This window comes from Ips typographus, linkage group LG2 (assembly GCF_016097725.1).
Source record: "Ips typographus isolate SLU linkage group LG2, UJ_Ityp_2.0, whole genome shotgun sequence".
Lineage (NCBI taxonomy): Eukaryota > Metazoa > Arthropoda > Insecta > Coleoptera > Curculionidae > Ips > Ips typographus.
The window spans coordinates 170,930-194,300 of record NC_138423.1 but is presented as its reverse complement, the minus strand read 5'-3'; the positions used below and the strand labels follow the sequence as shown (position 1 = coordinate 194,300).

General features: G+C 35.2%; 4 protein-coding genes and 1 long non-coding RNA gene across 13 annotated transcripts; 2 read left to right on the top strand and 3 right to left on the bottom strand.

Annotated features, from left to right (window-relative positions):
- Positions 1-484: 484 nt before the first annotated feature.
- Nse1 (SMC5-SMC6 complex component Non-SMC element 1) lies at positions 485-6,320 on the top strand. 6 transcript variants are annotated; one of them, XM_081972203.1, is made up of 6 exons: positions 485-769; positions 826-1,283; positions 1,340-5,262; positions 5,349-5,460; positions 5,515-5,625; positions 6,033-6,320. In XM_081972203.1, exons 1-3 carry the CDS (start codon positions 676-678, stop codon positions 1,568-1,570), a joined length of 783 nt encoding a protein of 260 aa, XP_081828329.1. In that variant the 5' UTR covers positions 485-675; the 3' UTR covers positions 1,571-5,262; positions 5,349-5,460; positions 5,515-5,625; positions 6,033-6,320. The 6 variants fall into 6 exon arrangements, with proteins under 6 accessions (XP_081828329.1, XP_081828328.1, XP_081828327.1 ...); XM_081972202.1 differs by having other exon boundaries at positions 6,000-6,320; XM_081972201.1 differs by having other exon boundaries at positions 5,990-6,320.
- LOC145724085 (uncharacterized) lies at positions 2,343-4,333 on the bottom strand. The gene is made up of 5 exons (XM_081972182.1): positions 4,198-4,333; positions 3,909-4,138; positions 3,636-3,726; positions 3,319-3,581; positions 2,343-3,166 (listed from the first exon to the last, which is right to left on the bottom strand). The coding sequence occupies exons 1-5, from the start codon at positions 4,323-4,325 to the stop codon at positions 2,493-2,495; spliced, it is 1,386 nt and encodes a 461-aa protein (XP_081828308.1). The 5' UTR covers positions 4,326-4,333; the 3' UTR covers positions 2,343-2,492.
- On the top strand, positions 5,766-13,914 carry HSPBAP1 (HSPB1 associated protein 1). Of its 2 annotated transcripts, none has more exons than XM_081972188.1 (7): positions 5,766-5,867; positions 11,153-11,299; positions 11,398-11,534; positions 12,949-13,067; positions 13,205-13,326; positions 13,382-13,498; positions 13,554-13,914. In XM_081972188.1, the coding sequence occupies exons 2-7, from the start codon at positions 11,180-11,182 to the stop codon at positions 13,896-13,898; spliced, it is 960 nt and encodes a 319-aa protein (XP_081828314.1). In that variant the 5' UTR covers positions 5,766-5,867; positions 11,153-11,179; the 3' UTR covers positions 13,899-13,914. The 2 variants fall into 2 exon arrangements, with proteins under 2 accessions (XP_081828314.1, XP_081828313.1); XM_081972187.1 differs by lacking the exon at positions 5,766-5,867 and adding an exon at positions 8,459-8,869.
- LOC145724107 (uncharacterized) lies at positions 6,434-7,412 on the bottom strand. Of its 2 annotated transcripts, none has more exons than XR_014176924.1 (3): positions 6,910-7,412; positions 6,672-6,836; positions 6,434-6,589 (listed from the first exon to the last, which is right to left on the bottom strand). It is a non-coding gene; the product is annotated as an uncharacterized LOC145724107 (long non-coding RNA). The 2 variants fall into 2 exon arrangements; XR_014176923.1 differs by having other exon boundaries at positions 6,652-6,836; positions 6,910-7,406.
- A 203-nt stretch (positions 13,915-14,117) lies between the features above and the next one.
- CstF64 (cleavage stimulation factor subunit 2 CstF64) lies at positions 14,118-23,149 on the bottom strand. Of its 2 annotated transcripts, XM_081972183.1 has the most exons (10): positions 22,856-23,149; positions 21,356-21,434; positions 20,977-21,292; positions 20,370-20,477; positions 20,020-20,212; positions 19,829-19,961; positions 16,131-16,172; positions 14,713-14,804; positions 14,382-14,512; positions 14,118-14,317 (listed from the first exon to the last, which is right to left on the bottom strand). In XM_081972183.1, the coding sequence occupies exons 1-10, from the start codon at positions 22,905-22,907 to the stop codon at positions 14,195-14,197; spliced, it is 1,269 nt and encodes a 422-aa protein (XP_081828309.1). In that variant the 5' UTR covers positions 22,908-23,149; the 3' UTR covers positions 14,118-14,194. The 2 variants fall into 2 exon arrangements, with proteins under 2 accessions (XP_081828309.1, XP_081828311.1); XM_081972185.1 differs by lacking the exon at positions 16,131-16,172 and having other exon boundaries at positions 22,856-23,145.
- Positions 23,150-23,371: the final 222 nt, after the last annotated feature.

The window sequence follows — 23,371 nt, the reverse complement described above, 5'->3', positions numbered from 1 at the left end:
TACTATTCCTGTTCCAAGAAAAATGCCTAAATGATCCTGGTTTCCATACAATTTTTTTATATAAATGGTTGGTATCGTCACACTTTAAACCAAGTTTAAATTTAAGGCGGTGCAGATTGTGACAATAGAGATGGATGAAAAAAATTACAGTTTGAACCTGAAAAACATTTAACTTGTGTTTGTTTTTTTTTTGATAAACGGTTTTCTTAATTTGTGTGTGCTTCACCCCCATTTTCACACTCGTATTTTAAACTGAGTTATAGTTGAGTTGGGTTTTGAATGTAACAAAACGGGTGTAAATAGTGGCAGTCTGAAATGATCTGAATTACGTTTAACTTAAACTTGGCTTAGCTTAGAGTACGACTGTGCAATAATCTCTGTGTTGTTAACTACAATATGTTTTTAGTAGCTATCTTAAAAACACTCGGTTGAAAGTAATATAAGCCCCCTGTATCATGTTGTCTAGTGCCAATTACCTATTTTGAAGCAGAAAAACACAGAAGTGGTAACTAACCTAACCTAACAATTTTTTTTTACTCTGTTGTTTTAATTTTGTGTTGTGATTTTTTGTGTTATTTAATAACAATTTTATATTAACAAGTGTTCTCTAATCCTTACAAGCAATTTTCAAACAGCAGGACTATTTAGTAAAAAAAACCGAATAATTATTTTGATATGGAAATACAACACAGATATTTTGTTCAGTACATGTTAAAAAAAGGAGCAGTACCAATAGATGTAGCGCTAAATTACACTAGAACTCTCCCAAGTAGATTAATTTTGTAACCAATTTAAATGTATATTCACTAAATACTTTACTTTCAGACCCGATAACTGACATGGATCACCTAAAGATGCTTATTATAGTGGTTAATCGAGAAATCAGCAAACAAAACTTCAAGATTGTTTACAGCCAGTGTGAAGTCACTCAGAAAAAATTGTTTGTGTGGATAAACACTAAAAATGACAAAATTTCCAAATTGCAACTCACTTACAGTGCAGTGGAGTTGGAATATTTTCATGTATTAATGCAAATGATTTTGGATTCAGATAACTACAGTCTAACTTATGTGAGGGCTATTAATGTTACATCAACTTTGACTGTGGCTTATACTAGAGACAGTGGAGAAACAGTTCTAAATCAGTGGATTAGTGGAGGTTACTTTGTAAAAAGTGGGGATTCAATTTATTTTGGTGCAAGACTTATTTTAGAGTTTACTTTATATTTAAAGTCTTGTAGACCAAACAGTGTTTGTCAGTTATGTTCAGAATTGGCTTTTATTGTAAGAGTATTTGTTATATTACAAATATGTTGTATTTAATTGGATGATTTTGGCAGGGAAAGTTTTGTGGTAACTGTGGACATTTGTTCCATTCCTATTGCATTGATCAGTATTTAACTAATGAGACAAAATGTCCTTCATGCAATCAAAGATGGGCTGAAGGACAAGTGGGCCAGATAGGAATTGATAGGCTGATAGAGGCTTGTGAAAGTGATGCAAGCTCTAGTGATAATTCAGAGGCACCACAAAGAAGATCAAGGAGAAGAACCAGTAAAGCATGCTCTTAATTGATAAAACTTGCAGTCTAATGTTTTTTTTTAATTTTTACTCTTGTTAATTACCACAAATTAGTTTAAGTTGTATGAATGTGAACACTGAGTAGAGATCGAATCACCTAAGAAAAGGCCACAGGCGTCATCAAATGATGATGTCACATTATCTGTACCTCTCGCTTTAAACATTGTTGCTCTCGTTACTTTCCAAGTTGATGCAGCGAGTCAGTGGCGTGCTATTCTCTGCTCAGTGAAATGAAATTTAATTAACGTAAATAGGTGTAGTTTTTGCTTTTTCATTTCATAAATTGTATTAAAACAGGATAGGTAAGTAGGTTTTATAAAACAAACCAAATACATATACATACATAATATTGACGCTTTGAGAACAAAATTGGCCTAGGTCTCTGGTCCCATTTCTTTAAATATTAATTTAAAAAATAAACAAGAAAACAAGCAAAGGGTAAATTAAAAAAACATACAGTGTGTTTCGGTTAAAAAGATCTGTGCAAATTATTTTTCTGCTGTAGCTGCAGGGTGATGATTGATGAAGAATATTAAATACCAATTAGTTTAAATCCAAATTATATAACTTAACTAAGGGCAATGTTAACCACAAAAAAACATTGTCTTGGGGCAATTAATCAATTATTGGAAGATAAAAATAGGCAGCTGGTTTCTTTTTTCAATTATTCTTAATTTGAAGGTCCTACAGTGCAGCTAGACCTTGAAAATGAAGTCTCAAAGTAACTTTCAGCTTGCCTTTGCATCGTTTTTGATATACAGGGTTTCATGAAGAAGAGGTAATATTTAAAATTTGTTATCTTTGTTAAATTTAATAATCATATATTTTTATAAATTTGATAATTTTGTTTATTTATAAATACATATACATATACAAATTACGAATTCATAACATAAAACAAAAATCCAAAACTTAGTCTAGGAGTGAGCATCCTAATTCTTCTTCGGATAAACTGGCATCACATTCATCATCATCACCAAAATCTTCAGCGCTATCGTCAGATGAACCAGTGTTAACAGTAAAAATAAGCTGGTCCACTGTATCATCAAAAATATGCTCTTTTTTTATGAGCTCCTCTTCATACTTTTTTACATGCTGGCAAATGTCAAACCACTCTTTTTCAGACACCTCTTGAAATTTTTGTTTTGTTAAAGCTTCGGTATCAGACAATTTAAAAGTGGTATTATGAGCTGCTACCCAATTTTTAACCAAAGCCCAAATTTTTTCTATTGGGTTTAATTCTGGATGGTAGGGTGGTAAACGCAACACAAGATGCCCATGTTGTTCTAACAGCCTATCTAAGTTATATTGTGGAGGAAATCTAAATTTATTTTCTTGTATGATTTGATACAGCTCTGGCTTTGTTAAATGAGGATCTGCTGGGATTCCTTTTTCCACTAGCCAACTTAACATATCTCCTTTTTTAGTAGCCGTTGTAATATTTTTGTTAACAGTAACATTGTGGTAGGCTGCATTGTCTATAATAAGGACTGAGCGGTCAGGTAAATTAGGAAGCAATTGCTTTTTTACCCAAGTCATGAAATTCTCATGGTTCATATCATCATGATAATCTCCTGTTTTTAAACCTAAAAAAAAAAAAAAAATCATAGTACAAACATTATGTGTCTTATATGATGTGTAAAATGTGGTTAAACTTATTAATTACTTGTTATATAAACTTATTTTATTTAAGCAGGAGGAAGTACTTAAGTAGGTTTGAGGTGTACATAAATATTACCTGACTTAAATATAAGCAATCCATTTTCAATAAATCCTTTTTCTCCACCTGCGTGCACTATTATAAGGCGTTGTCCTTTAGAAATTGGTTTCCTTTGTCCTTTGTCATGAATATGACTACTGTGAATGTATGTCTCATCTGTATATACAATATTGCGACCTTCTGAGCGGTATTGCACCAATTTTTTTAAAAAATTTATTCGTTTTAAGCGAATGTCATATGATTCACACAAGAATTTTCTTTTGTCTGGTGTCTCCTGCCACCTACAAAAGATAAAGTTATTTTGATGTACATGATTGCCAAGATGTAAAACATACTTAAATCCAATGTTCTTAAGCAATCGCCCTAAGCTGCTTACACTAATGGATTCAGTCAAGATTTGCTGGTCAATAATTTTTTGCAAAATACCTGTAAGATAAAAAATAATCCCATTTTAGTCTAAATTTTGTTGTTTTAAATTTTCAATTAACACATTATCAAGGTTTATACATAAGCAAACTAGGCTTACATTTAATTGTAAAAAACATGGTAAGTTCTGCTAGAAAAACTCTGAAGACTCTGTAGGTATACCTAATGTATTATAAACTTACCTTTTAATGTTGGAAGTTTTTTCTCAAGAATATAGAAATCATAAATAATTTCTCTGATTCTTTTGATTTCATCAGGTTTGATGTTATCCAATTTTAATTTTTTAATCTGTCCCTTCTTTGTAGGAGTCTGAAATGATGAGCTTGGCCCTCCCCATTCAACATGTAGTGCTTCTCTAGATATCTTCTGCACAGTAGATCTAGACACCCCTGTAGCTGCTATAGTTCTCTCTCTAAAATGATATTTATTATATTATTCAACGTTTTCGTCGTTTTTAATCAAAGACAATACCTGTAGTTTTTCAAAGGAATGGAAACTCCTTCTGCTTCTTTCTTCATAAATTCTAAGACGTTACTTACAATTTCACGCCCTTGGCTGTGTATCACAACACCTTTCTTCCCAATCTTTTTTGGAGACATTATGACAAATTAACGATTTTTACTTATAACACGTGAACTCAAACTGCGACCATCAACAATACAACCAAAACACCAGACTAAAACGGAAACTAACCTAACCTAATTTTTAAACTCAACCTGTCCGCCACTACATTTTTTTAAACTTGGCAACATCGTTTCCCTGGCCGCACCCGCATTTGTTTTAATTGTGCCCAAGTAAAAAACCGTACTACGTTGCCAAGTGGCTTTTTGACCGCTTAAGAATTTATTTTCGGGAATATTTTAATAGGACGCCTCTGATTATATCTAATGCGACGGCAACTGTAGAAGGAGAAAGAAATAATTTTAAAAACTGCGTCATTGATGATGCGGTGGCCTTTTCTCATCTGATTCGAGCTCTACTTATGCAAGAAATCAAAGTATAACTTTGAAATTGCTACCTGACTGTTAAAATACCCAGCAAACAAAAATATATAAATCACTTTTAAAACATAAATACCCCATGTTTTACCACTTATTCCTTTGCACACCAAAAGATTAAATATGGTGGAGGATGCCCAGGGGGTGTATTTTTGACCATGGGACCGGATACAAAATTAAAAATATGCGAGCGTCTTGGAAAACGGAGGCGCGAACGACAATTTGCGACGTTGCCAACTCTCATCATATCACCCATGTTTTGAAGCAGTCTATGTTATGTTTTGAAATGTGATTAATAAAAATAAGTAGTTTTCACCAATATCATCGAATAATCTAATATAGAAGTGTGCAGCTATAAAAGGAATATGTTGATTTAAAATGGTAGGAGCGGGTATGGCAACGCCGCTGTACGAATAGTAATTAGTAATTTCTTGTTTACGTTTTGTTGTAACGAAAATAATTCCCATATCTCTATTATTTTGGTTGCCGGTAGAAGAGGCCGACCTCCAAGAAAACCAAGAGAAGACAGAAGACTTAGGTTAGGTTGAATAATTTTAGAATAGTTCAGAGACTAGATGACTTGTGATAATTTTATGGCTACAATAAATGTTACTTTATGTTCAGGCCTTAGTTTTTGAGCTTTTCTAAGTGAGTAACCCTCTACGAACGATTCCGCACGCCTAAGCGACCCCCAGCTCTCCACTGCCTCGCTACATTGTGGTGGATGGGGAAAGATGTGAGAGAGAAAAATATGGTGTTTGAGTGACTTATCATTTTCTGTAAATTTTAGATTTCCTGCAAATCCAGAAAGAGAGAAGAGAGAGGCTTCTGGCAACTTTCAAAGTGTCTTAAAAGGTTTCAGGACTTTCTGTAACATTCTAATCTCTATTAGCAGCTTCTGGTAAGTTAAAATGTCCATTAGAATGTTTCAAACGCCTGTGGCACTTTCAAAACAATTTTCAGAGGCTTCTGTCACATTCAAATTTCTATTTAATGTTTTTGGCACATTAAAATGTCCATCAGAATGTTTCAGAGGCCTCTGGCACTTTCAAATTAGTTTTGACTGGCTTCTAGCAACTTTCAATGTCTCTTGAAGGGTTTCAAGACTTTCTGGAACATTCTAATCTCTATTAGCAGCTTCTGGTAAGTTAAAATGTCCATTAGAATGTTTCAAACGCCTCTGGCACTTTCAAAACGATTTTCCGAGGTTTCTGTCACATTCAAATCTCTATTTAATGTTTTCGGCACATTAAAATGTCCATTAGAATGTTTCAGAGGTATCTGCCAACTTTAGAAGACTCTTAAAAGGTTTCAGATGCTTCTCTCACATTCAAATCTCTATTAGAACCTTTTGGCAGTTTGAAATGTCCATCAGAATGTGTCTAGAGACCTCTGACAACTTTAGAACACTCTTAAAAAGGTGTCCAATCCTGGAGACTATTAGGAAGTTCTTGCAGTTTGGTGATGATGTAGCAGTGTTTTAACTTAAAACAGAATTGTTGCTGTTTTAAGAACTTGCTTTTGTGATTTAAATTGCTTAGGTATTTATTTTCTTTTGTAAATTTACTCAGCAGCATTAAATACATATCAATTTTGTTTTGTTGTGTGATTTATTTAACATGTTCAGTTCAATTTATTGTACCAAAGAGCAGGTAGGTAAATTATCTAATTTTATGAAGAAAACTAGACTTTTGATAAAAAATAAACTCTTCTTAAAGATTTTATTTGTATATTTCATAATGAATACAATTAAAATAGTAATTTAACCTACTATCTGATGTAAAATACTGTACCTATTTAACAGTAGCACCATCTGTTTCTAGCCTTATAGGTAGTCGGAGAAGTATAGGCAAGGGGGACTAATTCTGTAAAATAATGGCATTTGATCAAATTTACATATTAAGTAACATAGTTAGGTATGTCCTACCTATATCTTTCTAATGTTACCTGAAATATGTGAAATATTTCAACACTCTGCATATGGATTTTGACAACACCATTATAACCATTGCTTCAAACACCTTTTGTTCAGTCACCAGGAGTCTTTTACAGCAGCAGTTGATAATGGGACCCTTTCAAAGCATGATAAGCAAACTCCAGAAAGGTACCTACCTGAAACATAAGCTATTTAGTATTAGCAGCTCATTAAAAGGTACCTTCCTTTTTATAATATTAGGTAAATCACCTTGTCAGCATCCATGTTTCTTTGATTGAGAACCAACCACTGGCTTGAATAAACTTGGTTCTTGGGACTAAGTAAATAGGTACCTATATGCATGGGCTGTTTCATTGTGACAGTATTTTTTATTAGAAAAGGCATCCTTTTCTGTTTTCCTTCAGAATGTTTCACTGGGCCCCTTGATACCTAGTTGTAAAGTGTAGGTGGGTGGCATTTTCAAAACTCTCTTCCCGAAACATACGAACACACACACACATTATCTAGGTATCTAGTATCGCAGTAGTGACATCGAAATACTTTACGTTAAAATATTGTAAAATTTACATGAAAAATAAAACATTTCGCTTTGTTTACTATTAATTTGCCAACAATGGCAGCCGATGACGTCAAAATTCTATCGCGCTCGGAACGCATGTAATAGACAAGAAAGGCAAATGATGACGTAACCGCGACGGGAAAAAAATGGACCATATCATAGAAAACAAAAAATATCCCCACATGAGTTGATTGATAACACCGTTTGGCCGATCTCGAACTAAGTGACAGCTACTGTCATTTTGACAGCTGGGGGCCTATTCTTGAACGCAGGGAGTAGAATTGCCAAGTAAGGGGTTGATAGAATGTGACAGAAGAAGCTGACAATAGCGGGTTCCTGTCACATTCTACATGTCTTTCTCTTGATAATTCCCTTCCCTCGTTTCAAGAATACGCACCCTGGAGTGGATTCCCCGTCCCCAAATTAGTCGAAAATGAGTACCATCAACCCTAGTGAAATCGGACTGGTTTTGACGTTATTAGCTGTCAAAAGTGACAGATTAACAATAATGCATCTCAAGCGCGTTTTTTATCAAAACAAAACGAGTGAAGGGTGGTTTTTGACTAATTTTGGGGCGCCCAATCCATTGGTGAACTCACTTTTTTGATATCTCCACAAATCGCCAGTGTCTCGAATTGAGTGACAGTTACTGTCATTTTGACAGCTGGAATGGATTCGCCGTCCCCAAATTAGTCGAAAATGAGTACCATCAAGCCTAGTGAAATCGGACTGGTTTTGACGTTATTAGCTGTCAAAGTGACCGGAACAAAACGTGTGTGAACTCGCGCCAGGATACAAAATTAAAAATAAGCGAGCGTCTTGGAAAACGGAGGTGCGAACGACAATTTGCGACGTTGCCAAGTCTCATCATATCACCCATGTTTTGAAGCAGTCTATGTTATGTTTTGAAATGTGATTAATAAAAATAAGTAGTTTTCACCAATATCATCGAATAATCTAATATAGAAGTGTGCAGCTATAAAAGGAATATGTTGATTTAAAATGGTAGGAGCGGGTATGGCAACGCCGCGGTACGAATAGTAATTAGTAATTTCTTGTTTACGTTTTGTTGTAACGAAAATAATTCCCATATCTCTATTATTTTGGTTGCCGGTAGAAGAGGCCGACCTCCAAGAAAACCAAGAGAAGACAGAAGAATTTAAATTAAACAGTCAAAAATTCATTCATTCATTGGAGGAAAATTTAAATCAGAGAAGAAAAGAAGCCATTGTTGGCAAATTGCACCCATAACCTCATTATTTTTAAACTAATGTTTGTTTACCTATTTTTAAAACATTTAAAATTGTTAAAATAGTATAGAAACCTGCCAGATTTATTTAATTTTTTTCAAAAAATAGTTAATAAGAGTGGTACTTAATTGACTGACTTTATTAAAAGCATTATCATTTAAACGCTAATATATGAGAAAAGTATTAGGCAGTTAAAAAACAAATCATGGAAAGTTTGAACATTCCTTCCCTATCTTCAACAGCTAAAGAATTGGGAAACATAGTTCGAAACACTAAGGAACCTTTGATTATAAAGGAGGTAATGGATTGCGAATTGATAAGATGGGACCTTGAGCAATGGAAACTAGTTTTAGGATCCCAAATGTTAAGATTTCGATGTGGACAAAATGCATTTACTAAGGTCTGTATGAAAAATCTATGCTTTTTTACTATGAATGTAATTTAAATAAATCTATTATTGAAAATCAAGGTATGAAAATAGATATAATAATTATTATACTAGCTTTAGTTCCACATCATAACACAGGGAATTTTATTGCCAACTGAATTTACGGAACAATAGGTTGCATAGATAGGAAAATTTAAATTACGCGCCTTTAAATATGTTGGCAATAGTGCGCAGTGTTTTGGATTTTCTTGCTCCTGCCGCATCTGTTTTAATTGTGTCCAAGTAAAAACCGTACTACGTTGCCAAGTGGCTTTTTGACCGCTTAACAATTTATTTTCGGGAATATTTTAATAGGACGCCTCTGATTATATCTAATGCGACGGCACCTGTAGAAGGAGAGAGAAATAGTTTTAAAAACTGCGTCATTGATGATGCGGTGGCCTTTTCTCATCTGATTCGAGCTATAGAGTTCGAATCAGCTAAGAAAAGGCCACAGGCGTCATCAAACGATGATGTCACGATCTCTGTACGTCTCGCTTTAAATATTGCTGCTCTCGTTACTTTTCAAGTTGTTGCAGCCAGTCAGTGGCGTGCTATTATTTTATCAGTAAAATGAAACATTTTCGTCGTTTTTAATAAAGAAAATAAAAGACAACAAGTTTTTCAAAGGAATGGAAACTCCTTCTGCTTCTTTCTTCATAAATTGTAAGACGTTACTGACGATTTCACGGCCTTGGCTGTATATGATAACACCTTTCTTTCCAACCTTTTTGAAAGACATTTTGACAAAATAACGTTTTTTATTCATAACACTATGTGAACTTCAACTGCGACCATCAACAATACAACCAAAACACCAGACTAAAACGGAACCTAACCTAACCCCCTAAGTCTCCCTGTCCGCCACTACATTTTTTTAAACTTGGCAACACCGTTTAGAGTGCCGGCTAGTAAAAGCATATAAAAAGGTCCAAATGTCCCTGGCCGCTGCCGCATCTGTTTTAATTGTGTCCAAGTAAAAACCGTACTACGTTGCCAAGTGGCTTTTTGACCGCTTAACAATATATTTTCGGGAATATTTTAATAGGACGCCTCTGATTATATCTAATGCGACGGCAACTGTAGAAGGAGAAAGAAATAGTTTTAAAAACTGCGTCATTGATGATGCGGTGGCCTTTTCTCATCTGATTCGAGCTCTACTATACTATACCCATGAGCTGTGCACTTGATTTTACCACGGCACACGGTGCACGGCGGCGGCGGTGATCCGTAATTCGTCCAGATTTCGTCTATTTATTAATAAAAGCTTATTTATTTCCAAGATTAATACTTGGTATTAATAGAAAATTATTTCAATCATTATAAGATTTATAATAAAAACATGCATTTTTGGACTCAAAATTTGGGAGTGCACGTGCACATGTGCACTTATTGAGGAGCCGCCACTGAGTTTATTAGGTCTATAGATTGATCTTGAAATGTGTCTGCACTTCTGCAGTACACCCAATAGTGAAATAAATAGTATAGTTATAGTATATTAAGAAAAAAGGTAAAATATTTGCGATTAACATTAGACACCAAATTCACCTACACTATTAGGGGTCTTTTTTACTACTTTTTGAAATTCAATACCTCGGTAACGTGAAGAGCTAGAGAGGCCAGTTTTGGTTCATTAAACCAGTCAAAAAGCACCCCCAGACCAGCATTACAGACACCCTCCATCTTATCGTTTTTTTGCTGCAACGACAAATGACGAATCATCCGCAAACAATTGCTACTGTCCAATTAGGACTAATACTGGGAATTAAGTCGTTAATGTAGGTTATGAACAAGAACGGCCCGAGCACCGATCCCTGGTGAACTCCCACATCAACCATCAACATGCCTGAATTATCGACACCCTGATTCCGCGAAGCCAGTGACACATACTGTTCCCGTTCAGAAAAAAAAAGAGGACAACCAAGAAAAAGCCGGTCCCCTTACCCCGTACAACTCCGACTTCTACATAAAAAGGGGCACGTTAATGCAGTCAAAAGCCCTTCTAATATCACAAAAAATTCCAGCAAGGCACGATTTCTTCTTTTCATTTTATTCTCCACAAACGCATTTTAGTTGGTATGTGTTGTCAAATTTGTACCGGGACGGTCATGACATGTACGTTAGTGTGTTGGCTGGTAACGGAGGGGTCTATTAGTGTATTTGATTACTATACATGCAAAGAATATTAGTTTGCATGTGTCGATATAGTTACGGTGTAGTGGGCAGACACCTTTAAAATGTAGGCCTTATTTTTAGGAACCACAATGGGAGTCGACCTGCTCAATGAAAGAATCTAACTTTGATTCATTTCTGAAACACATTCAGTCCAATACTAAAGAATGGCAATACTTTGACTATAAGCATTTAGATCAGTGGATTACAGAATCTGAGACTCTACAAGAGGTAGGTCTTTTGTAGAATAAGTTTACCTCTGTACCGTACAGAATATTAATCTTATAGATGGGTGACAGGATGAGAGTAAATTGTTTGTGTATTTGTAGAAAATTGATTGGTCTGCACTAGGTTTTCCTGATATAAATTATACTAACACAACTATTTGGATAGGATCAAAGGGAGCACATACTCTTTGCCACAAAGACACTTATTCTTGCAACATTGTCTTACAAGTGTTTGGAAGGTTAGCAGTTTTTTTGTAACATTTTAACTTGCATTAACAGGGTGTTTGGTTCACCAACATACCTGAAAGCAGGTGGTAATTTGGACGTTTTTTGTTATTAATAAACTTTTTTATTGTGACCTGGTAATATGAACCAGTATATGCATTCCCCGCTATTACATTTGCAAATAAACTGCTCACGAAAAAAGTACCAATTTACTTACGACCACCACAAACAAATATGTTCTTCAAGTAAAAGAGTAAATTTAATTTTACTGGAAAAAATGAGAAAATTGGGGGAAAATATACGTTCCGAAGATGAGAACAATGAAGAATTATAAAGTAACTTTGCAAAATGAAAGTGAATAATAAACTTCTGTTGTGCCCTTAAAATTCATTTTTGAAGTTAATAATTATATAATTTTAATTGCTTGCATTGTATTTACAACGAATTGTATGCATTTTAGTGTGTTTTATGTGATACCCACATAGAAAGTATTAAACCTTAAAACACTAGATGCCATTTTGTCAAAAGCTCTTATAAAAAGATTGACAATTGATTCATAGAGGAAAACCTTATTTTTATACTGATACGGCAATATCAAGAACGATTGTTTAATCTGTTGGTAAAAAGTGGTTGTTTAAAAATGCTCTTCAACACTTTAAATATGTCTGGTTCAACCAAAACAAAGCTTTTAAATCACAAGGAAAAAACGCAGTTGACGTAATTGTCGTCAGAAAAAAGTGTCTAATTTCACTGAGGTTGATAGTCAAAGTTCCTGAAAAAAATCTATTCTCGGAGATATTTGATTTTTTGACTTGTCTCTAAGTAACCTCATGTTGAATTACTGCCTTTATTCTCTCCTTGACCAACTTGTAGTTCTGAAGGACTTCAACTGATCTGTTTTGGGGAGAGTTTGCTTCATTAAGTTTAGTGGACCACTTCCTTTAGTAGTTCTTATTATCTTTATTTTTGTGTATATAATGAAAATAATTGCTTTTTTTGCCAAAATGTATAAAAAATACAGGCCTTCAGAAAACTTAAAAGACTATAGTCAGTCGGTGTTTACAACTCTTTGTCGTTTTTGCCTTAATCCAAGTTAATGTAAAACTATTGAGAATCAACAATGTGTTGGGAATTTTACACTTCACCAGTAATAAATATAATTTTCACAACAAACGAATATTTATGATGGGGAGCGGAGGTTCTTACTAGGTTTGTACGTCTATCGTTTTTTCATACAGTATTCATTCATATTTTTTTGGTATTTTTTTAAGTATTTTGCGTGAAAACTGCTTTCTAATCTCTAAAAATGTGTTCTACAACTTTTATTTACAAGGCCTAAAAAATGGCACTATTAGTTGTTTTCATACGTTGGTGATACCACACCCTGTTTCCTGATTAAGAGTTTATAATATTCTTAAAATGTTTTAGAAAAGAATGGCTGCTTTTTCCTCCAAATCAAAACTTAAAACCCACGAGAATTCCATTTGAAGAATCGACTGTTTTCTCTAAATTGAATTTTTTCAGTCCAATTCCAACGGAGTTCAAAGGTAGGTACTAAACTGTGGTAAAATAAATGCCTACACGGTGGTAGGAATAAAAAAAACTGAAACAAATAGTATTGACCAAGATTCGACAAACAGTGTGTCCTCTGTACTACAGATTTTTGAGTAATGTTGAATTTTAGGATTAACTGGATGTCGAAAAGTAACACTAAACCCGGGAGATGTTTTGGTAGTCCCCAATAAGTGGTGGCATTACGTTGAAAATTTGGATACTGCTATATCCATTAATACTTGGATTCCTTTGGTATCAATATCTTTGTTTAGCCTAAAACTTTTTCTCTTTATAGTATTTTTTTCAGCCTGAGGATGACTTTGAACGAATCAAGGAAGGTGTAGCCTCAATATTTGTGGAAACAATCGGAAACTTATTTAATGGAGACTATTTGCTTTCAATTTTAAATCCTAACATGGCCACAGTAAACTGTAAATACCACTTTAATTACCGCATAAAACATTTGTTTTTGTTATTAGGAAATGCTGACGTCAGAGGACAATTTACAAACCGTTAACCTGTTGGCTAAAGTAAAACTTAGTAAAAAATGTCAGGAAGAAGAACTTACAAGAAAAACAGATACAACTTGCGACGTTCAGCCCTTATTAGATAAATATTCCACTAACGTATCTAAAATACCGGTTTTGACTGATTACGAATTTGAATCGTTTCTAATTCAACAAAAAAGCAGGTTTAACTTAGAGTCGGAATTTGCGCATGAGCTGGATGGCAGTGAAAATAAAACGTTACTGAATAATTTCTTGGAAGTTATAACAGACGATGATGTATTAACTTTAATAGCCAGAAAATTAGTTAAATCGTAGTGAGTGTTTTCTTTACTCTTTCTTCCTTTTGCAGTTTACACTGCAAGAACCAAATGTTTAGTGCGGATATCAAATAAGACGGCACAAGTACTTTTTTCAATGATTATTGAACCTTTAGGTACATACTGCTCCACCACCTCAACTACCTTTTAAACTTATAAAGATGGTTCATTTAACTCGCACAGAGAGGGAAGTCATAAAAGGTCCCAAACTACCATAGAATGGTATACTTTCTTTATTGAAACATTAAGTAGCAGTATATAATTCACACCAAAATAGGTAAGGAGAGTAAAAAATTAACGTCCCTGGGCGCTTTTTGCAATCTGTTCCTTCAACACCAGGATGCTGTTTCTTTGCTCGGGCGGCAACATCGCAATTTGCTCGTCGGATAACTGGAGTACTTGCATAATAAGCGCCGCCTAGACAAAAAAAACATACCAAAAAGTCAATAAGATTGCAAGTAAACGAGTTCGAAATACTCACCTTTTCCTGATCCGAAGCTCCTGGGGGAACGCCTCCGTTGGCGGTTACGGCGGCACTCACCGCAGACTGTGTAGTTGCCGGTGGCACCCGAACAGGCGGTACGGGAGCGGTAGCGACAGGAACTGGTTGCGCTGAAAGAATATTGTCTTTCTGCTCTCTCTCTGACCTATACACAAAATCAAACCAAACTAAAATGACGTCACAGATATCAATAGTGTCACTTTTGACAGAAAATTGAGTTAATTTTTACGCCTTATTACATTGGACGTTTTGTGGCTGTGACATCATCCTAGTTTACATTGATTTTCCCTATACGAGCCAAATGTCTTACGAGCAGCTTTTTGGCGCGGATCCGCTCTGCCAATTTGTCGGGGATCCGCAGGAAATCCGGTCGTACCACTGCTTCGAGCTTCTCTGGGAAAACTGTATTAACAATAACACACTATTTTAGTATACAGAGTGATTCACAATGTTATAGACACAGGAGCGTGTAGAAGATTTAGGAATAAGTTAAGTTGTCGGCTTTTCCTCTCCCCTACTCGAACAACCCGCCGGCGTCCGAAATGCGACCTATTAGGCATTTACGAAAATTATACCTGCTAATTCCACCGTTTCCCACAATCGGTGTAACTTTTAAGGATCTGGTTCATTAGGGTTGAATGAATTTTAGAACGCGATTGGTATTCCTATTCCTGATATGTCTTTGACACAATATCGGCATACTCTCCCTCCATCTCGCACAAAGAACATGTCGACAAACCGTCAACAATACACTAATTTTTGGGGGTTATGATTCTAAATTTTAAGTAAAAACCTGTCAAAAGTCACTTTTTTCTTAATTTAACGACGGAACTTCTCGATCCATAAATCATAAACCGGGTACATATATTTGGTATATGGGTAACATTTCAGAACGGCAATAGTAGTTACCAAAAACAATTTTCGAACGCTCTAGGTTAAACAGGTACTGGTAGAATATTCGTAAATGCCTATTGTATACAGGTGTGGTAAATCCAAAACCGACCATAGGAAAACCGTGTAACTGACAGAGAAACGTAGATAATTGCATGCGCGGGACAAAGACAGAAAACGAAAAAAATATCAAGTAGGCCATATTTTCATATCAAGTAGACAAAATTGATTTTGTCGACGGGGTGGATTTTGGCAACAGCGCGCTGAAAATTTGGCCTACTTGATAGTTTTTTCGTTTTCTGTCTTTCTCTCGCGCATGCAATTATTTACGTTTCTCTGTCAGTTACACGGTTTTCCTATGGTCGGTTTTGAATTTACCACACCTGTATGTGTATAAACAATTCCGATTTATGAATGACTTGCGCAATCTATCTTCCGTTTATAGTCAATAGGGTTCCACCAAATGAACGCAAAAGTTCCTCCCTCCAGCTATTGGTAGTGTGCACTTGCCACTTACAACGACGTATTACGTGTAACATGAATAGTTTAATAAATTAAATAAAAGCGTATTTTTGGTCATAATTGGTCGAAGTATTAACCTGAGATATCAAAAACTGCCTGCAGGGCTCCATGACAAGAGCAATGCAAATGGTTGATGACGCTCGACAAACACAAATATGGCAACTAGATTTGTTTTGAAGTCTTCTATACACTTCTGATCTGTGTCTATAAGTTTGTGAATCACCCTGTAGTAGTGGATAGGTAACATAACTAACTCCACAGCACTCATGACTAAATTAGGCTGCAAAGACCTAAATGTAGTAACATAACATTTACCCATGATGATTTCCTTCCGAAGGACTTGTTGAGGCCATCAGGCTGCATTTATTTTTATAACAACAAGTATATTACACTCAGAAATGTACAGGGTGTTTGTTTTTGAACTCCAACATCAGTTATTCGAAGAGATGCAAACTAGGCTAAATTAGGGAAACGTTGTGATCGTTATGTGGTTATACGGTAAGCGGCATTTTAAACTATTAAAAACTCTCTGTCCTAGGGGAAGTAACGTCACTATAACTGTGACGACATATTGAAATTTACTTCGGTCTTAGGTGAGTTCTGAGAGAAAGATGAAGTTCTAAGAACATACGTCAATGTAGTCAAATTTCCATCTTGTTCAGTTCTCGTGTAATAGAAAAGCAACAATTATTACGACACTGCCACTAGTACTGGGACAGACTTTTATGCTTTAGGTATAGGTGCTCAATTTTTTTAATGACAACTGTACAGGGTGCTGCATTTTCCATGGTTTTACGGGGTACAGAGAAAACGGTAATAGATAGAAAAAAGTAGCATACGTGTTCCGATCACTTTTTCCGAGCTGTGATGACTGGCGAAGAGTGGGCTGCGCAAACTTCTTTTGTTTCAAAGATACGGGGGGCTTTTTAAAATTGGTCATTTTGGAACCTCCTCTGTATCATTTGCTATTAAAGTATCAAAAAAGGAAAAACGGTTTCCGGTAGAAGTTTTGACGTAGAATCCAATGGCGTAGTCAGTTTTTTCTATTACGTTTAGTTTCTGACATATGACAGTAAGTTATATTTTTTTAAATGGAACACCCTATATATTTTTAGGTCATTTAATTCTGTTGATTTTTACTTTTTCAACGGTGTATTAAAACATATAAGTTTGTAAACGTTAATCTTGGTAATTAGAAAAAAAGCGTTTCCTTAACAAAAAAGTGCTACATAATATGTATAAAAATACCCACAGTCGAAACAAAATTTGGATATGTTCATATTAATATGTTACATGTCGTTTATAAACAGTTTTTTCAACTTCTACCTTAAAAATAGTAGAAAATAGAAATGGTCACTTTTCTTATTCACATCATCATCATCATCTTATTCACAAATGGTCACTAGTCTAAATTCACATTTAGTCATAAAAAATATTATCAGTTTATATATTTCATAAACAACACAAAAGTAAATAACTAGGTTATTGCCGCTAATGCACCGCCAGCAGGTTACCGGGCAACCAAGTATAGTCTATACGAAGTCAGTTGGGACAGGTCAAAATACGGGGTTCGATCAACACACCACATAAAGCATAGGAAAAAACGAGCAAATTTGTATGTGATTGTCCCCCGTAGAAATTTGCAGCGAGTCAACGTGGACTTGATGTGTGAGTGTCACCAATAATTCTGAGTATAACCACCGTAAAGCTGTTTGATTGGTTGCACCACAGTTTCTATTGGCCAGCATTCTAAAAACTATTTTTAGTTTTTTCAGATGCTTGTTAGACCCTCGATTAGCTTCCGTACTGGTGAAAAAGGCAGTGCAGTCCGGTATTTAGAGTTTTCATTCGTATCATATTAAAATATAAATAATATTGTTCAGTGTGTGTTTACATATTTAATACAGTTCTTGGGGGTTTAAGTTACATTATTTATTAATAATGATACCTTTTTCTTACTTGTTTTATTGATCAGTTCATGCAAAAAGCGCCTTAATAAATTTTTATAACGCCGCCCATGTTTAACAAAGATGCCGACGATTATTCCACCAGAATTGTTTTTTGAGTAGTTTCAACTGACTTCGTATATACTATACCAGACGCAGCGTCAGCAGGAAAATCACCAAACCTTCCAATGTGGAGCACAGAACAATATTGGTCAGCACTTATTATTTTCATTTGTTTATAACGTTTGTAAATGTGTATAAATAGTTGTTAACTGTTAAATAAAAATCAGTATTAATCCAACAGCGGTTCTTACTCAACGTTCCAACCTAAACAACAATAAACTACCAAGTATCCTGAGCATTCTTCCTGAATTCCATTACAGGAATTTACAGTGACGGTAGAACTGTTTGTAACTTAGATTTTTAAATTATAAGATTTATTAAAAATATTTAATTTTCTGATGTGTTAGTTTATATGATTTCCGATTTTGTTTGGTAATTTAGATATTGGCCTTTTTTTTAAGTAACAAGATTAACCTCTACAAACTTATATGTTGTAATACAACGTTGAAAAGCTAAAAATCAACAGAGTTAAATGACGTAAAAATATATAGGATGTTCCATTTAAAAAAATGTAACTACTACTGTCATATGCCAGAAACTAAACGGAATAGAAAAAAACTGACTACGCCATTGGATTCTACATGAAAACTTCTACCGGGAACCGTTCTTCCTTTTTTGATAACTTTAAGAGCAACTGAAATACTGAAGAGGTTCAAAAATTACCAATTTTCGAAAACCCCCCGTATCTTTGAAACAAAAGAAGTTTGCGCTGCCCACTTTTCGCCAGTCATCTCAGCTCAGAAAAAGAGATCAGAACACGTATGCTACTTTTTTTCTATCTATTACCGTTTTCTCTGTACCCCGTAAAACCATCAAAAATGCAGCACCCTGTACATACAGGGTTATTGACTATAAATTACGTACCCCTTTTAATCATTAAAATTGCTTATCAAAAAAAAAGTTGTATCATTTTACGTAAATTTTCTTAACTATCAAAAGTTCAGAAAGTTAATACAACTTTTTTATGTCGCTTACCAAGCACACTCAAACGCGCCTTTGGGTGAATTTCCTAATGGCAAAGTGCCTTCCTACAAGTTGCCTAATTAAGGTACGCGTCCACTAATCGGTATCGGAACGGACGGTACGCATCGTAGGGATCGGATTTTTTTGTGTACTGCGTTTACTACCACGGATTATCGGAATCGGTAATTCGCATCAGCATTTTCTATCTGCCATTTTTACTTTGTGGTGTTGAACACAAGCGATGTCGTCCCTGAATAAAGATTGATTCATTTTCATTCCAATTTCATCCCAAATATTATCCCTGCGAAGAATATTGGAATATTCTGAATGCCCAATATTATACAGTTCTTCATATTTCTGAACAATAATGATAAGTTTCTTCTTTACAACATCCATAAAGGCGAACGTTAAAAAACTAACAATTTGCAATAATATTGTTACCTTCTATAAAAATCTTAAAAGAAAGTACAGTTTGCATGCGTCTACTTGTCGGTATTCGCACTATCAGCAATAATCAGCATCGGCAGTATCGGTACGGACGGATTTTGATTTCGTCTTTGGAATCCCGATCAGAAATGCCGAAGTGCGGTGGGTCAGATGACGATAGGTGAACGCAGTCGTATTTGATTCTATGTAGTTGATTGGAAATGCGATTCGTGCGATGCGTACCGTCCGTGCCGATACCGATTAGTGGACGCGTACCTTTATACAACACCTCAAAGACTAAAATTGATTTTCAGGGCTGTTTGCGCGCAACCTTCCATCTCTTCAAATTACCGAAAACCTTATTATGGAGGGGACCAAAAAACGCACATCCTGTATAATACCAAGTATCTTTAACACGTTAACGACCATGTGTTATTTTAAAAAAAGTATACTGGTCCAAGAGTAAATTTAAAAATTTTCTAGGTGGTCGTTAACATCCGTTAAAAAATTCCAAACATTATGGTAGGCGTTGCGTTCAACTAGTTAAACACTTACTTTTCTCCGACCGGCGGTAAAGGATTAGTGAGCTGCACAGGAGGCAGCTGTCTCATGTCCTGATCCAAATTTCTGCTCAAGCGCGGATCTGCTGCCGCTCTGGGATCAAGTGATCTTAAATCAACATCTTGACCTGCCGAAATAGTCGGTAAGCAAATTCCAGACGATTTAAATGGTATGGAATGACATGCCTGAAAATACGGGAGTTGTGTTGCTAGTGTTTGAAATTAACACGGGTGCGGGAACCGGCTGAAACTCTTGTCTGCGTGGCGGAACCAAAGCCGGTGGAGCTTGATAATCTCGGTTAATTGGCACCTGAATTGGAACGTTCTTATCGCCTGGCATTAATGTCGCTGGAACTTGGTTCACTGGATGCAAAAGTGACTGCAAAGAATTCCGCACAATTTAGTATTAATACGTCATCGCTATGACTCTTTCGGTAAAAGACGTTCCCATAGAAATTAAAGTTGACGCGTTTTAACTCATGTGAATTAAAAGTGCTACTTTTTCGTATACAGTCTTCTGCTATTTATAAACTTACCGCTGCCGTATGAGGATCAATGATCTTCATAACAACTTGGGCTTGCAGCAAAGCGTAGGCCAGTAGTGGGTTTTGCAAAAGCATTTGGCGGGCTTCCGTAGGATTGTTCTAATAACAGACAACATTAAAAAGTAAAATGCCTACAGAATTTTAATTAAATTTACTTTTCATATAAATTTCTGGCTAATTGAAACAAACTACAAAAATGTTTGGAGTAAACTTTGAAGACTTTTATTGGCCCTTTTACCGCCAATTACTCCCACCAAATTGTTCTGCAGTTGCGGGAATTGCAGTCCGGTTAAACCGGTCTGCAAAGGCTCTAACGGTACTCTTTCGCTAGTAGAACCGAATCTTTAACGCTTTTTGTCAATACCACAAATCTACCAAATCTCTATCAATTTAGGGACTGTTAAATGGCAAATTTGCCTTATTTATTGGAAAACATCTCCCTGTTACTCTCCACTGTCTACCCAGGCATAACTGATAACATTTAATAAAAAAAATCACATGACTTGACGCTACAAGATTTGTCAGTTTATTATATAAGAAAAATTGCATGGATAGACTAAATCTAAAAACATCATGCACAGACGCAAGTGTTACTTACTTGTATGGTAGCCTTCATCTGCTTCATTAGTTCAAACATCTGTTCAGGAGGTAAAGAAGCAACCGCTTTACTGATAGCCTCTGGCGCCTTTTCCGCTTGAACTGGTTCTCCATAAGGGTTTTCAACTGCCGGTTGGTTGAGTAAATTCTGCATCTCCATCCTAGACTTTTCGGTACAAGCATTGTCCACTCGCAGATTACGCCCACCAATTTCGTAGCCATTCAGGTTGCGCATAGCGCTCAAGGCAGTTTCTTGATCACGGTACTCACAAAAACCATAACCCTTTGGTTTGCCAGTTTCCCGATCAAAAACTAATCTAAGAGGCAAGGAGTTGTGATAAAAATAATAGTAAACAAAACCAAATCAACTGGCATCTTACTTGAATGCCAGCACCTGGCCCACTTCACCAAAAATGTCCTTAAGTTTCTCTTCAGTGGCCTCATAAGGAATATTTCCCACTATAATTAAAACATGCTGTATGAATACTTTAAATTATAGGTATTACAGTCTGTTCAGAGACTTCTAACTGTTGCATCACAATCACCAACCAAAAACGTATGTGGGTTATTAAATGTGATATTGATTGAATGTCAAAATGATTATAGTTTTAGGTTATAACTTAAGGCAGGGGCTACAACAAATTATATAGTATATGACCAACCAAATCCATGTTTATATGTATACCAACAATAAAACAATTTTTACAAGGCTTAGAACACTTGTACTAGGTTTTAATATCATTTAGTGGTATATGGAAATTTCAAAATGATCCTAGAGACCTCGAAAAATTTAAAATAGTTCTAAAATTGTTTTAAAACCCTTGTAGAGGCCTCTGGCAAATTAAAACAAGCCTGGGAAGGTTTAAGACACTTGTAGAAGGCTTTGGCACTTTTTAGAGGGTTGTCAGTAGCCTTTGGAGGTATATGGAACTTTTAAAATGGTCCTAGAGGCCTCTGACAATTTAAAACAATTCTAGAAAGTATACAGGTGTGGTAAATCCAAAACCGACCATAGGAAAACCGTGTAACGGACAGAGACACATACATGATTGCATGGGCATGACAAAGACAGAACACCTCTAAAAATTTTAAGTAGGCCATAATTTTGCATCAGTGTTGTCAAACTGACTAAATGTACCGACTCAAAAATGTCATAGAAAACAAAAGATAGAGCAGATTTCAAGCTTTCCAAAAATATCCCACATGAGTTGATTAATGAGTCTGGTCTAGGAATGTTCTAATAACAAAGTTATCTAAATAATTACAATCCAGTCAGTACATTTAGTTAGTTTGACAACACTGATGCAAAATTATGGCCTACTTAAAATTTTTAGAGGTCTTCTGTCTTTGTCATGTGCATGCAATCATGTATGTGTCTCTGTTCGTTACACAGTTTTCCTATGGTGGGTTTTGGATTTACCACACCTGTATAAAGAAAGGTGAGGAACACACAGCCTTCTTCACAATAAACTTTATTAAGGCTCTAATTAAAGAGGGTACACTCTACATGTTTCAGGTGCATAAACACCCATCTTCAGGAGCTTAATGGTGGCACTGGCTGTCGTTCTATACAGGGGAGACAGCAAGACCCATGATAATTAAATTAAAAGAAAATGTACATTAGAACATATTACTACATTTTGTAAAACTCAATTGGGGGTTGAATAAACCATATCCTGGAGAAAAAAAAATCAAAAGGAACAAATTAATAACTAAACCAAACCCTAACTAAAGGGTCTAGTTAAGGTTGTTAGTTTTCAGTAATTAGTGTACTGTTTTCATAAACATTGAAAACCATATATGAAGATAATAAAGTAATTTGTATTTTCTAGCTCACTTATGAATTATTGCACTCTTGCATAAATACAAGAAATACTCACCAAAAACTGATCTCATGGACTTGTCCATGATGTTGGCTTCTAGATTGTCCATTTTTCCTGGATTTGTCAATATTTATAAACAAATTTATAAAATCAGGAAGGCTTTGAGCCAATTAAGTGATTTGAATTTCAATTGTTTTCACTTATTCCCTACAAAAGTTGTAACAACCAGAGCAGTATACTGTTTATATCCACTACTCCTACTATATTGTATCTTGTTAATGAGCATGAGAATATGGAATAAACAATAAACAAACCAGGGTCTAAAGAAAAAGGTCTAAGGTCTAACATAACCTTTTAAAATGTATTGTTGGTGTACGTTGGTAGTGAAAATAAATTCGGTTATTCGTTATCACGTGACTGCGTCATTCAGACAGCATATAGTGTTAACGTGCTATGCAGACACTTACATAAATTATTGTTAACAAAACAATATATTCTGCACATTCTACATAAAAAAGAATGGAATAAATAATATATGTATAATAATAATATAAAAGAATGGTATCTAATTAA

What these genes read in the sequence shown, in the direction of transcription:
- CstF64 (XM_081972183.1), bottom strand. Translation starts at nt 22,907, where the DNA reads ATGGACAATCTAGAAGCCAACATCATGGACAAGTCCATGAGATCAGTT. An exon ending in TTGATCCTCATACGGCAGCG is followed by an intron (nt 20,213 to 20,369) that starts GTAAGTTTATAA and finishes AATTCTTTGCAG; the next exon opens with TCACTTTTGCATCCAGTGAA. An exon ending in CACAACTCCCGTATTTTCAG is followed by an intron (nt 19,962 to 20,019) that starts GCATGTCATTCC and finishes CTATTTCGGCAG; the next exon opens with GTCAAGATGTTGATTTAAGA.
- Nse1 (XM_081972203.1), top strand. Translation starts at nt 676, where the DNA reads ATGGAAATACAACACAGATATTTTGTTCAGTACATGTTAAAAAAAGGA. An exon ending in TTACACTAGAACTCTCCCAA is followed by an intron (nt 770 to 825) that starts GTAGATTAATTT and finishes CTTTACTTTCAG; the next exon opens with ACCCGATAACTGACATGGAT. An exon ending in GTTCAGAATTGGCTTTTATT is followed by an intron (nt 1,284 to 1,339) that starts GTAAGAGTATTT and finishes TGATTTTGGCAG; the next exon opens with GGAAAGTTTTGTGGTAACTG.
- LOC145724085 (XM_081972182.1), bottom strand. Translation starts at nt 4,325, where the DNA reads ATGTCTCCAAAAAAGATTGGGAAGAAAGGTGTTGTGATACACAGCCAA. An exon ending in ATTCCTTTGAAAAACTACAG is followed by an intron (nt 4,139 to 4,197) that starts GTATTGTCTTTG and finishes ATATCATTTTAG; the next exon opens with AGAGAGAACTATAGCAGCTA. An exon ending in CTTAAGAACATTGGATTTAA is followed by an intron (nt 3,582 to 3,635) that starts GTATGTTTTACA and finishes TATCTTTTGTAG; the next exon opens with GTGGCAGGAGACACCAGACA.
- HSPBAP1 (XM_081972187.1), top strand. Translation starts at nt 8,675, where the DNA reads ATGGAAAGTTTGAACATTCCTTCCCTATCTTCAACAGCTAAAGAATTG. An exon ending in AATTCCAACGGAGTTCAAAG is followed by an intron (nt 13,068 to 13,204) that starts GTAGGTACTAAA and finishes GTTGAATTTTAG; the next exon opens with GATTAACTGGATGTCGAAAA. An exon ending in TAAATCCTAACATGGCCACA is followed by an intron (nt 13,499 to 13,553) that starts GTAAACTGTAAA and finishes TTTTGTTATTAG; the next exon opens with GAAATGCTGACGTCAGAGGA.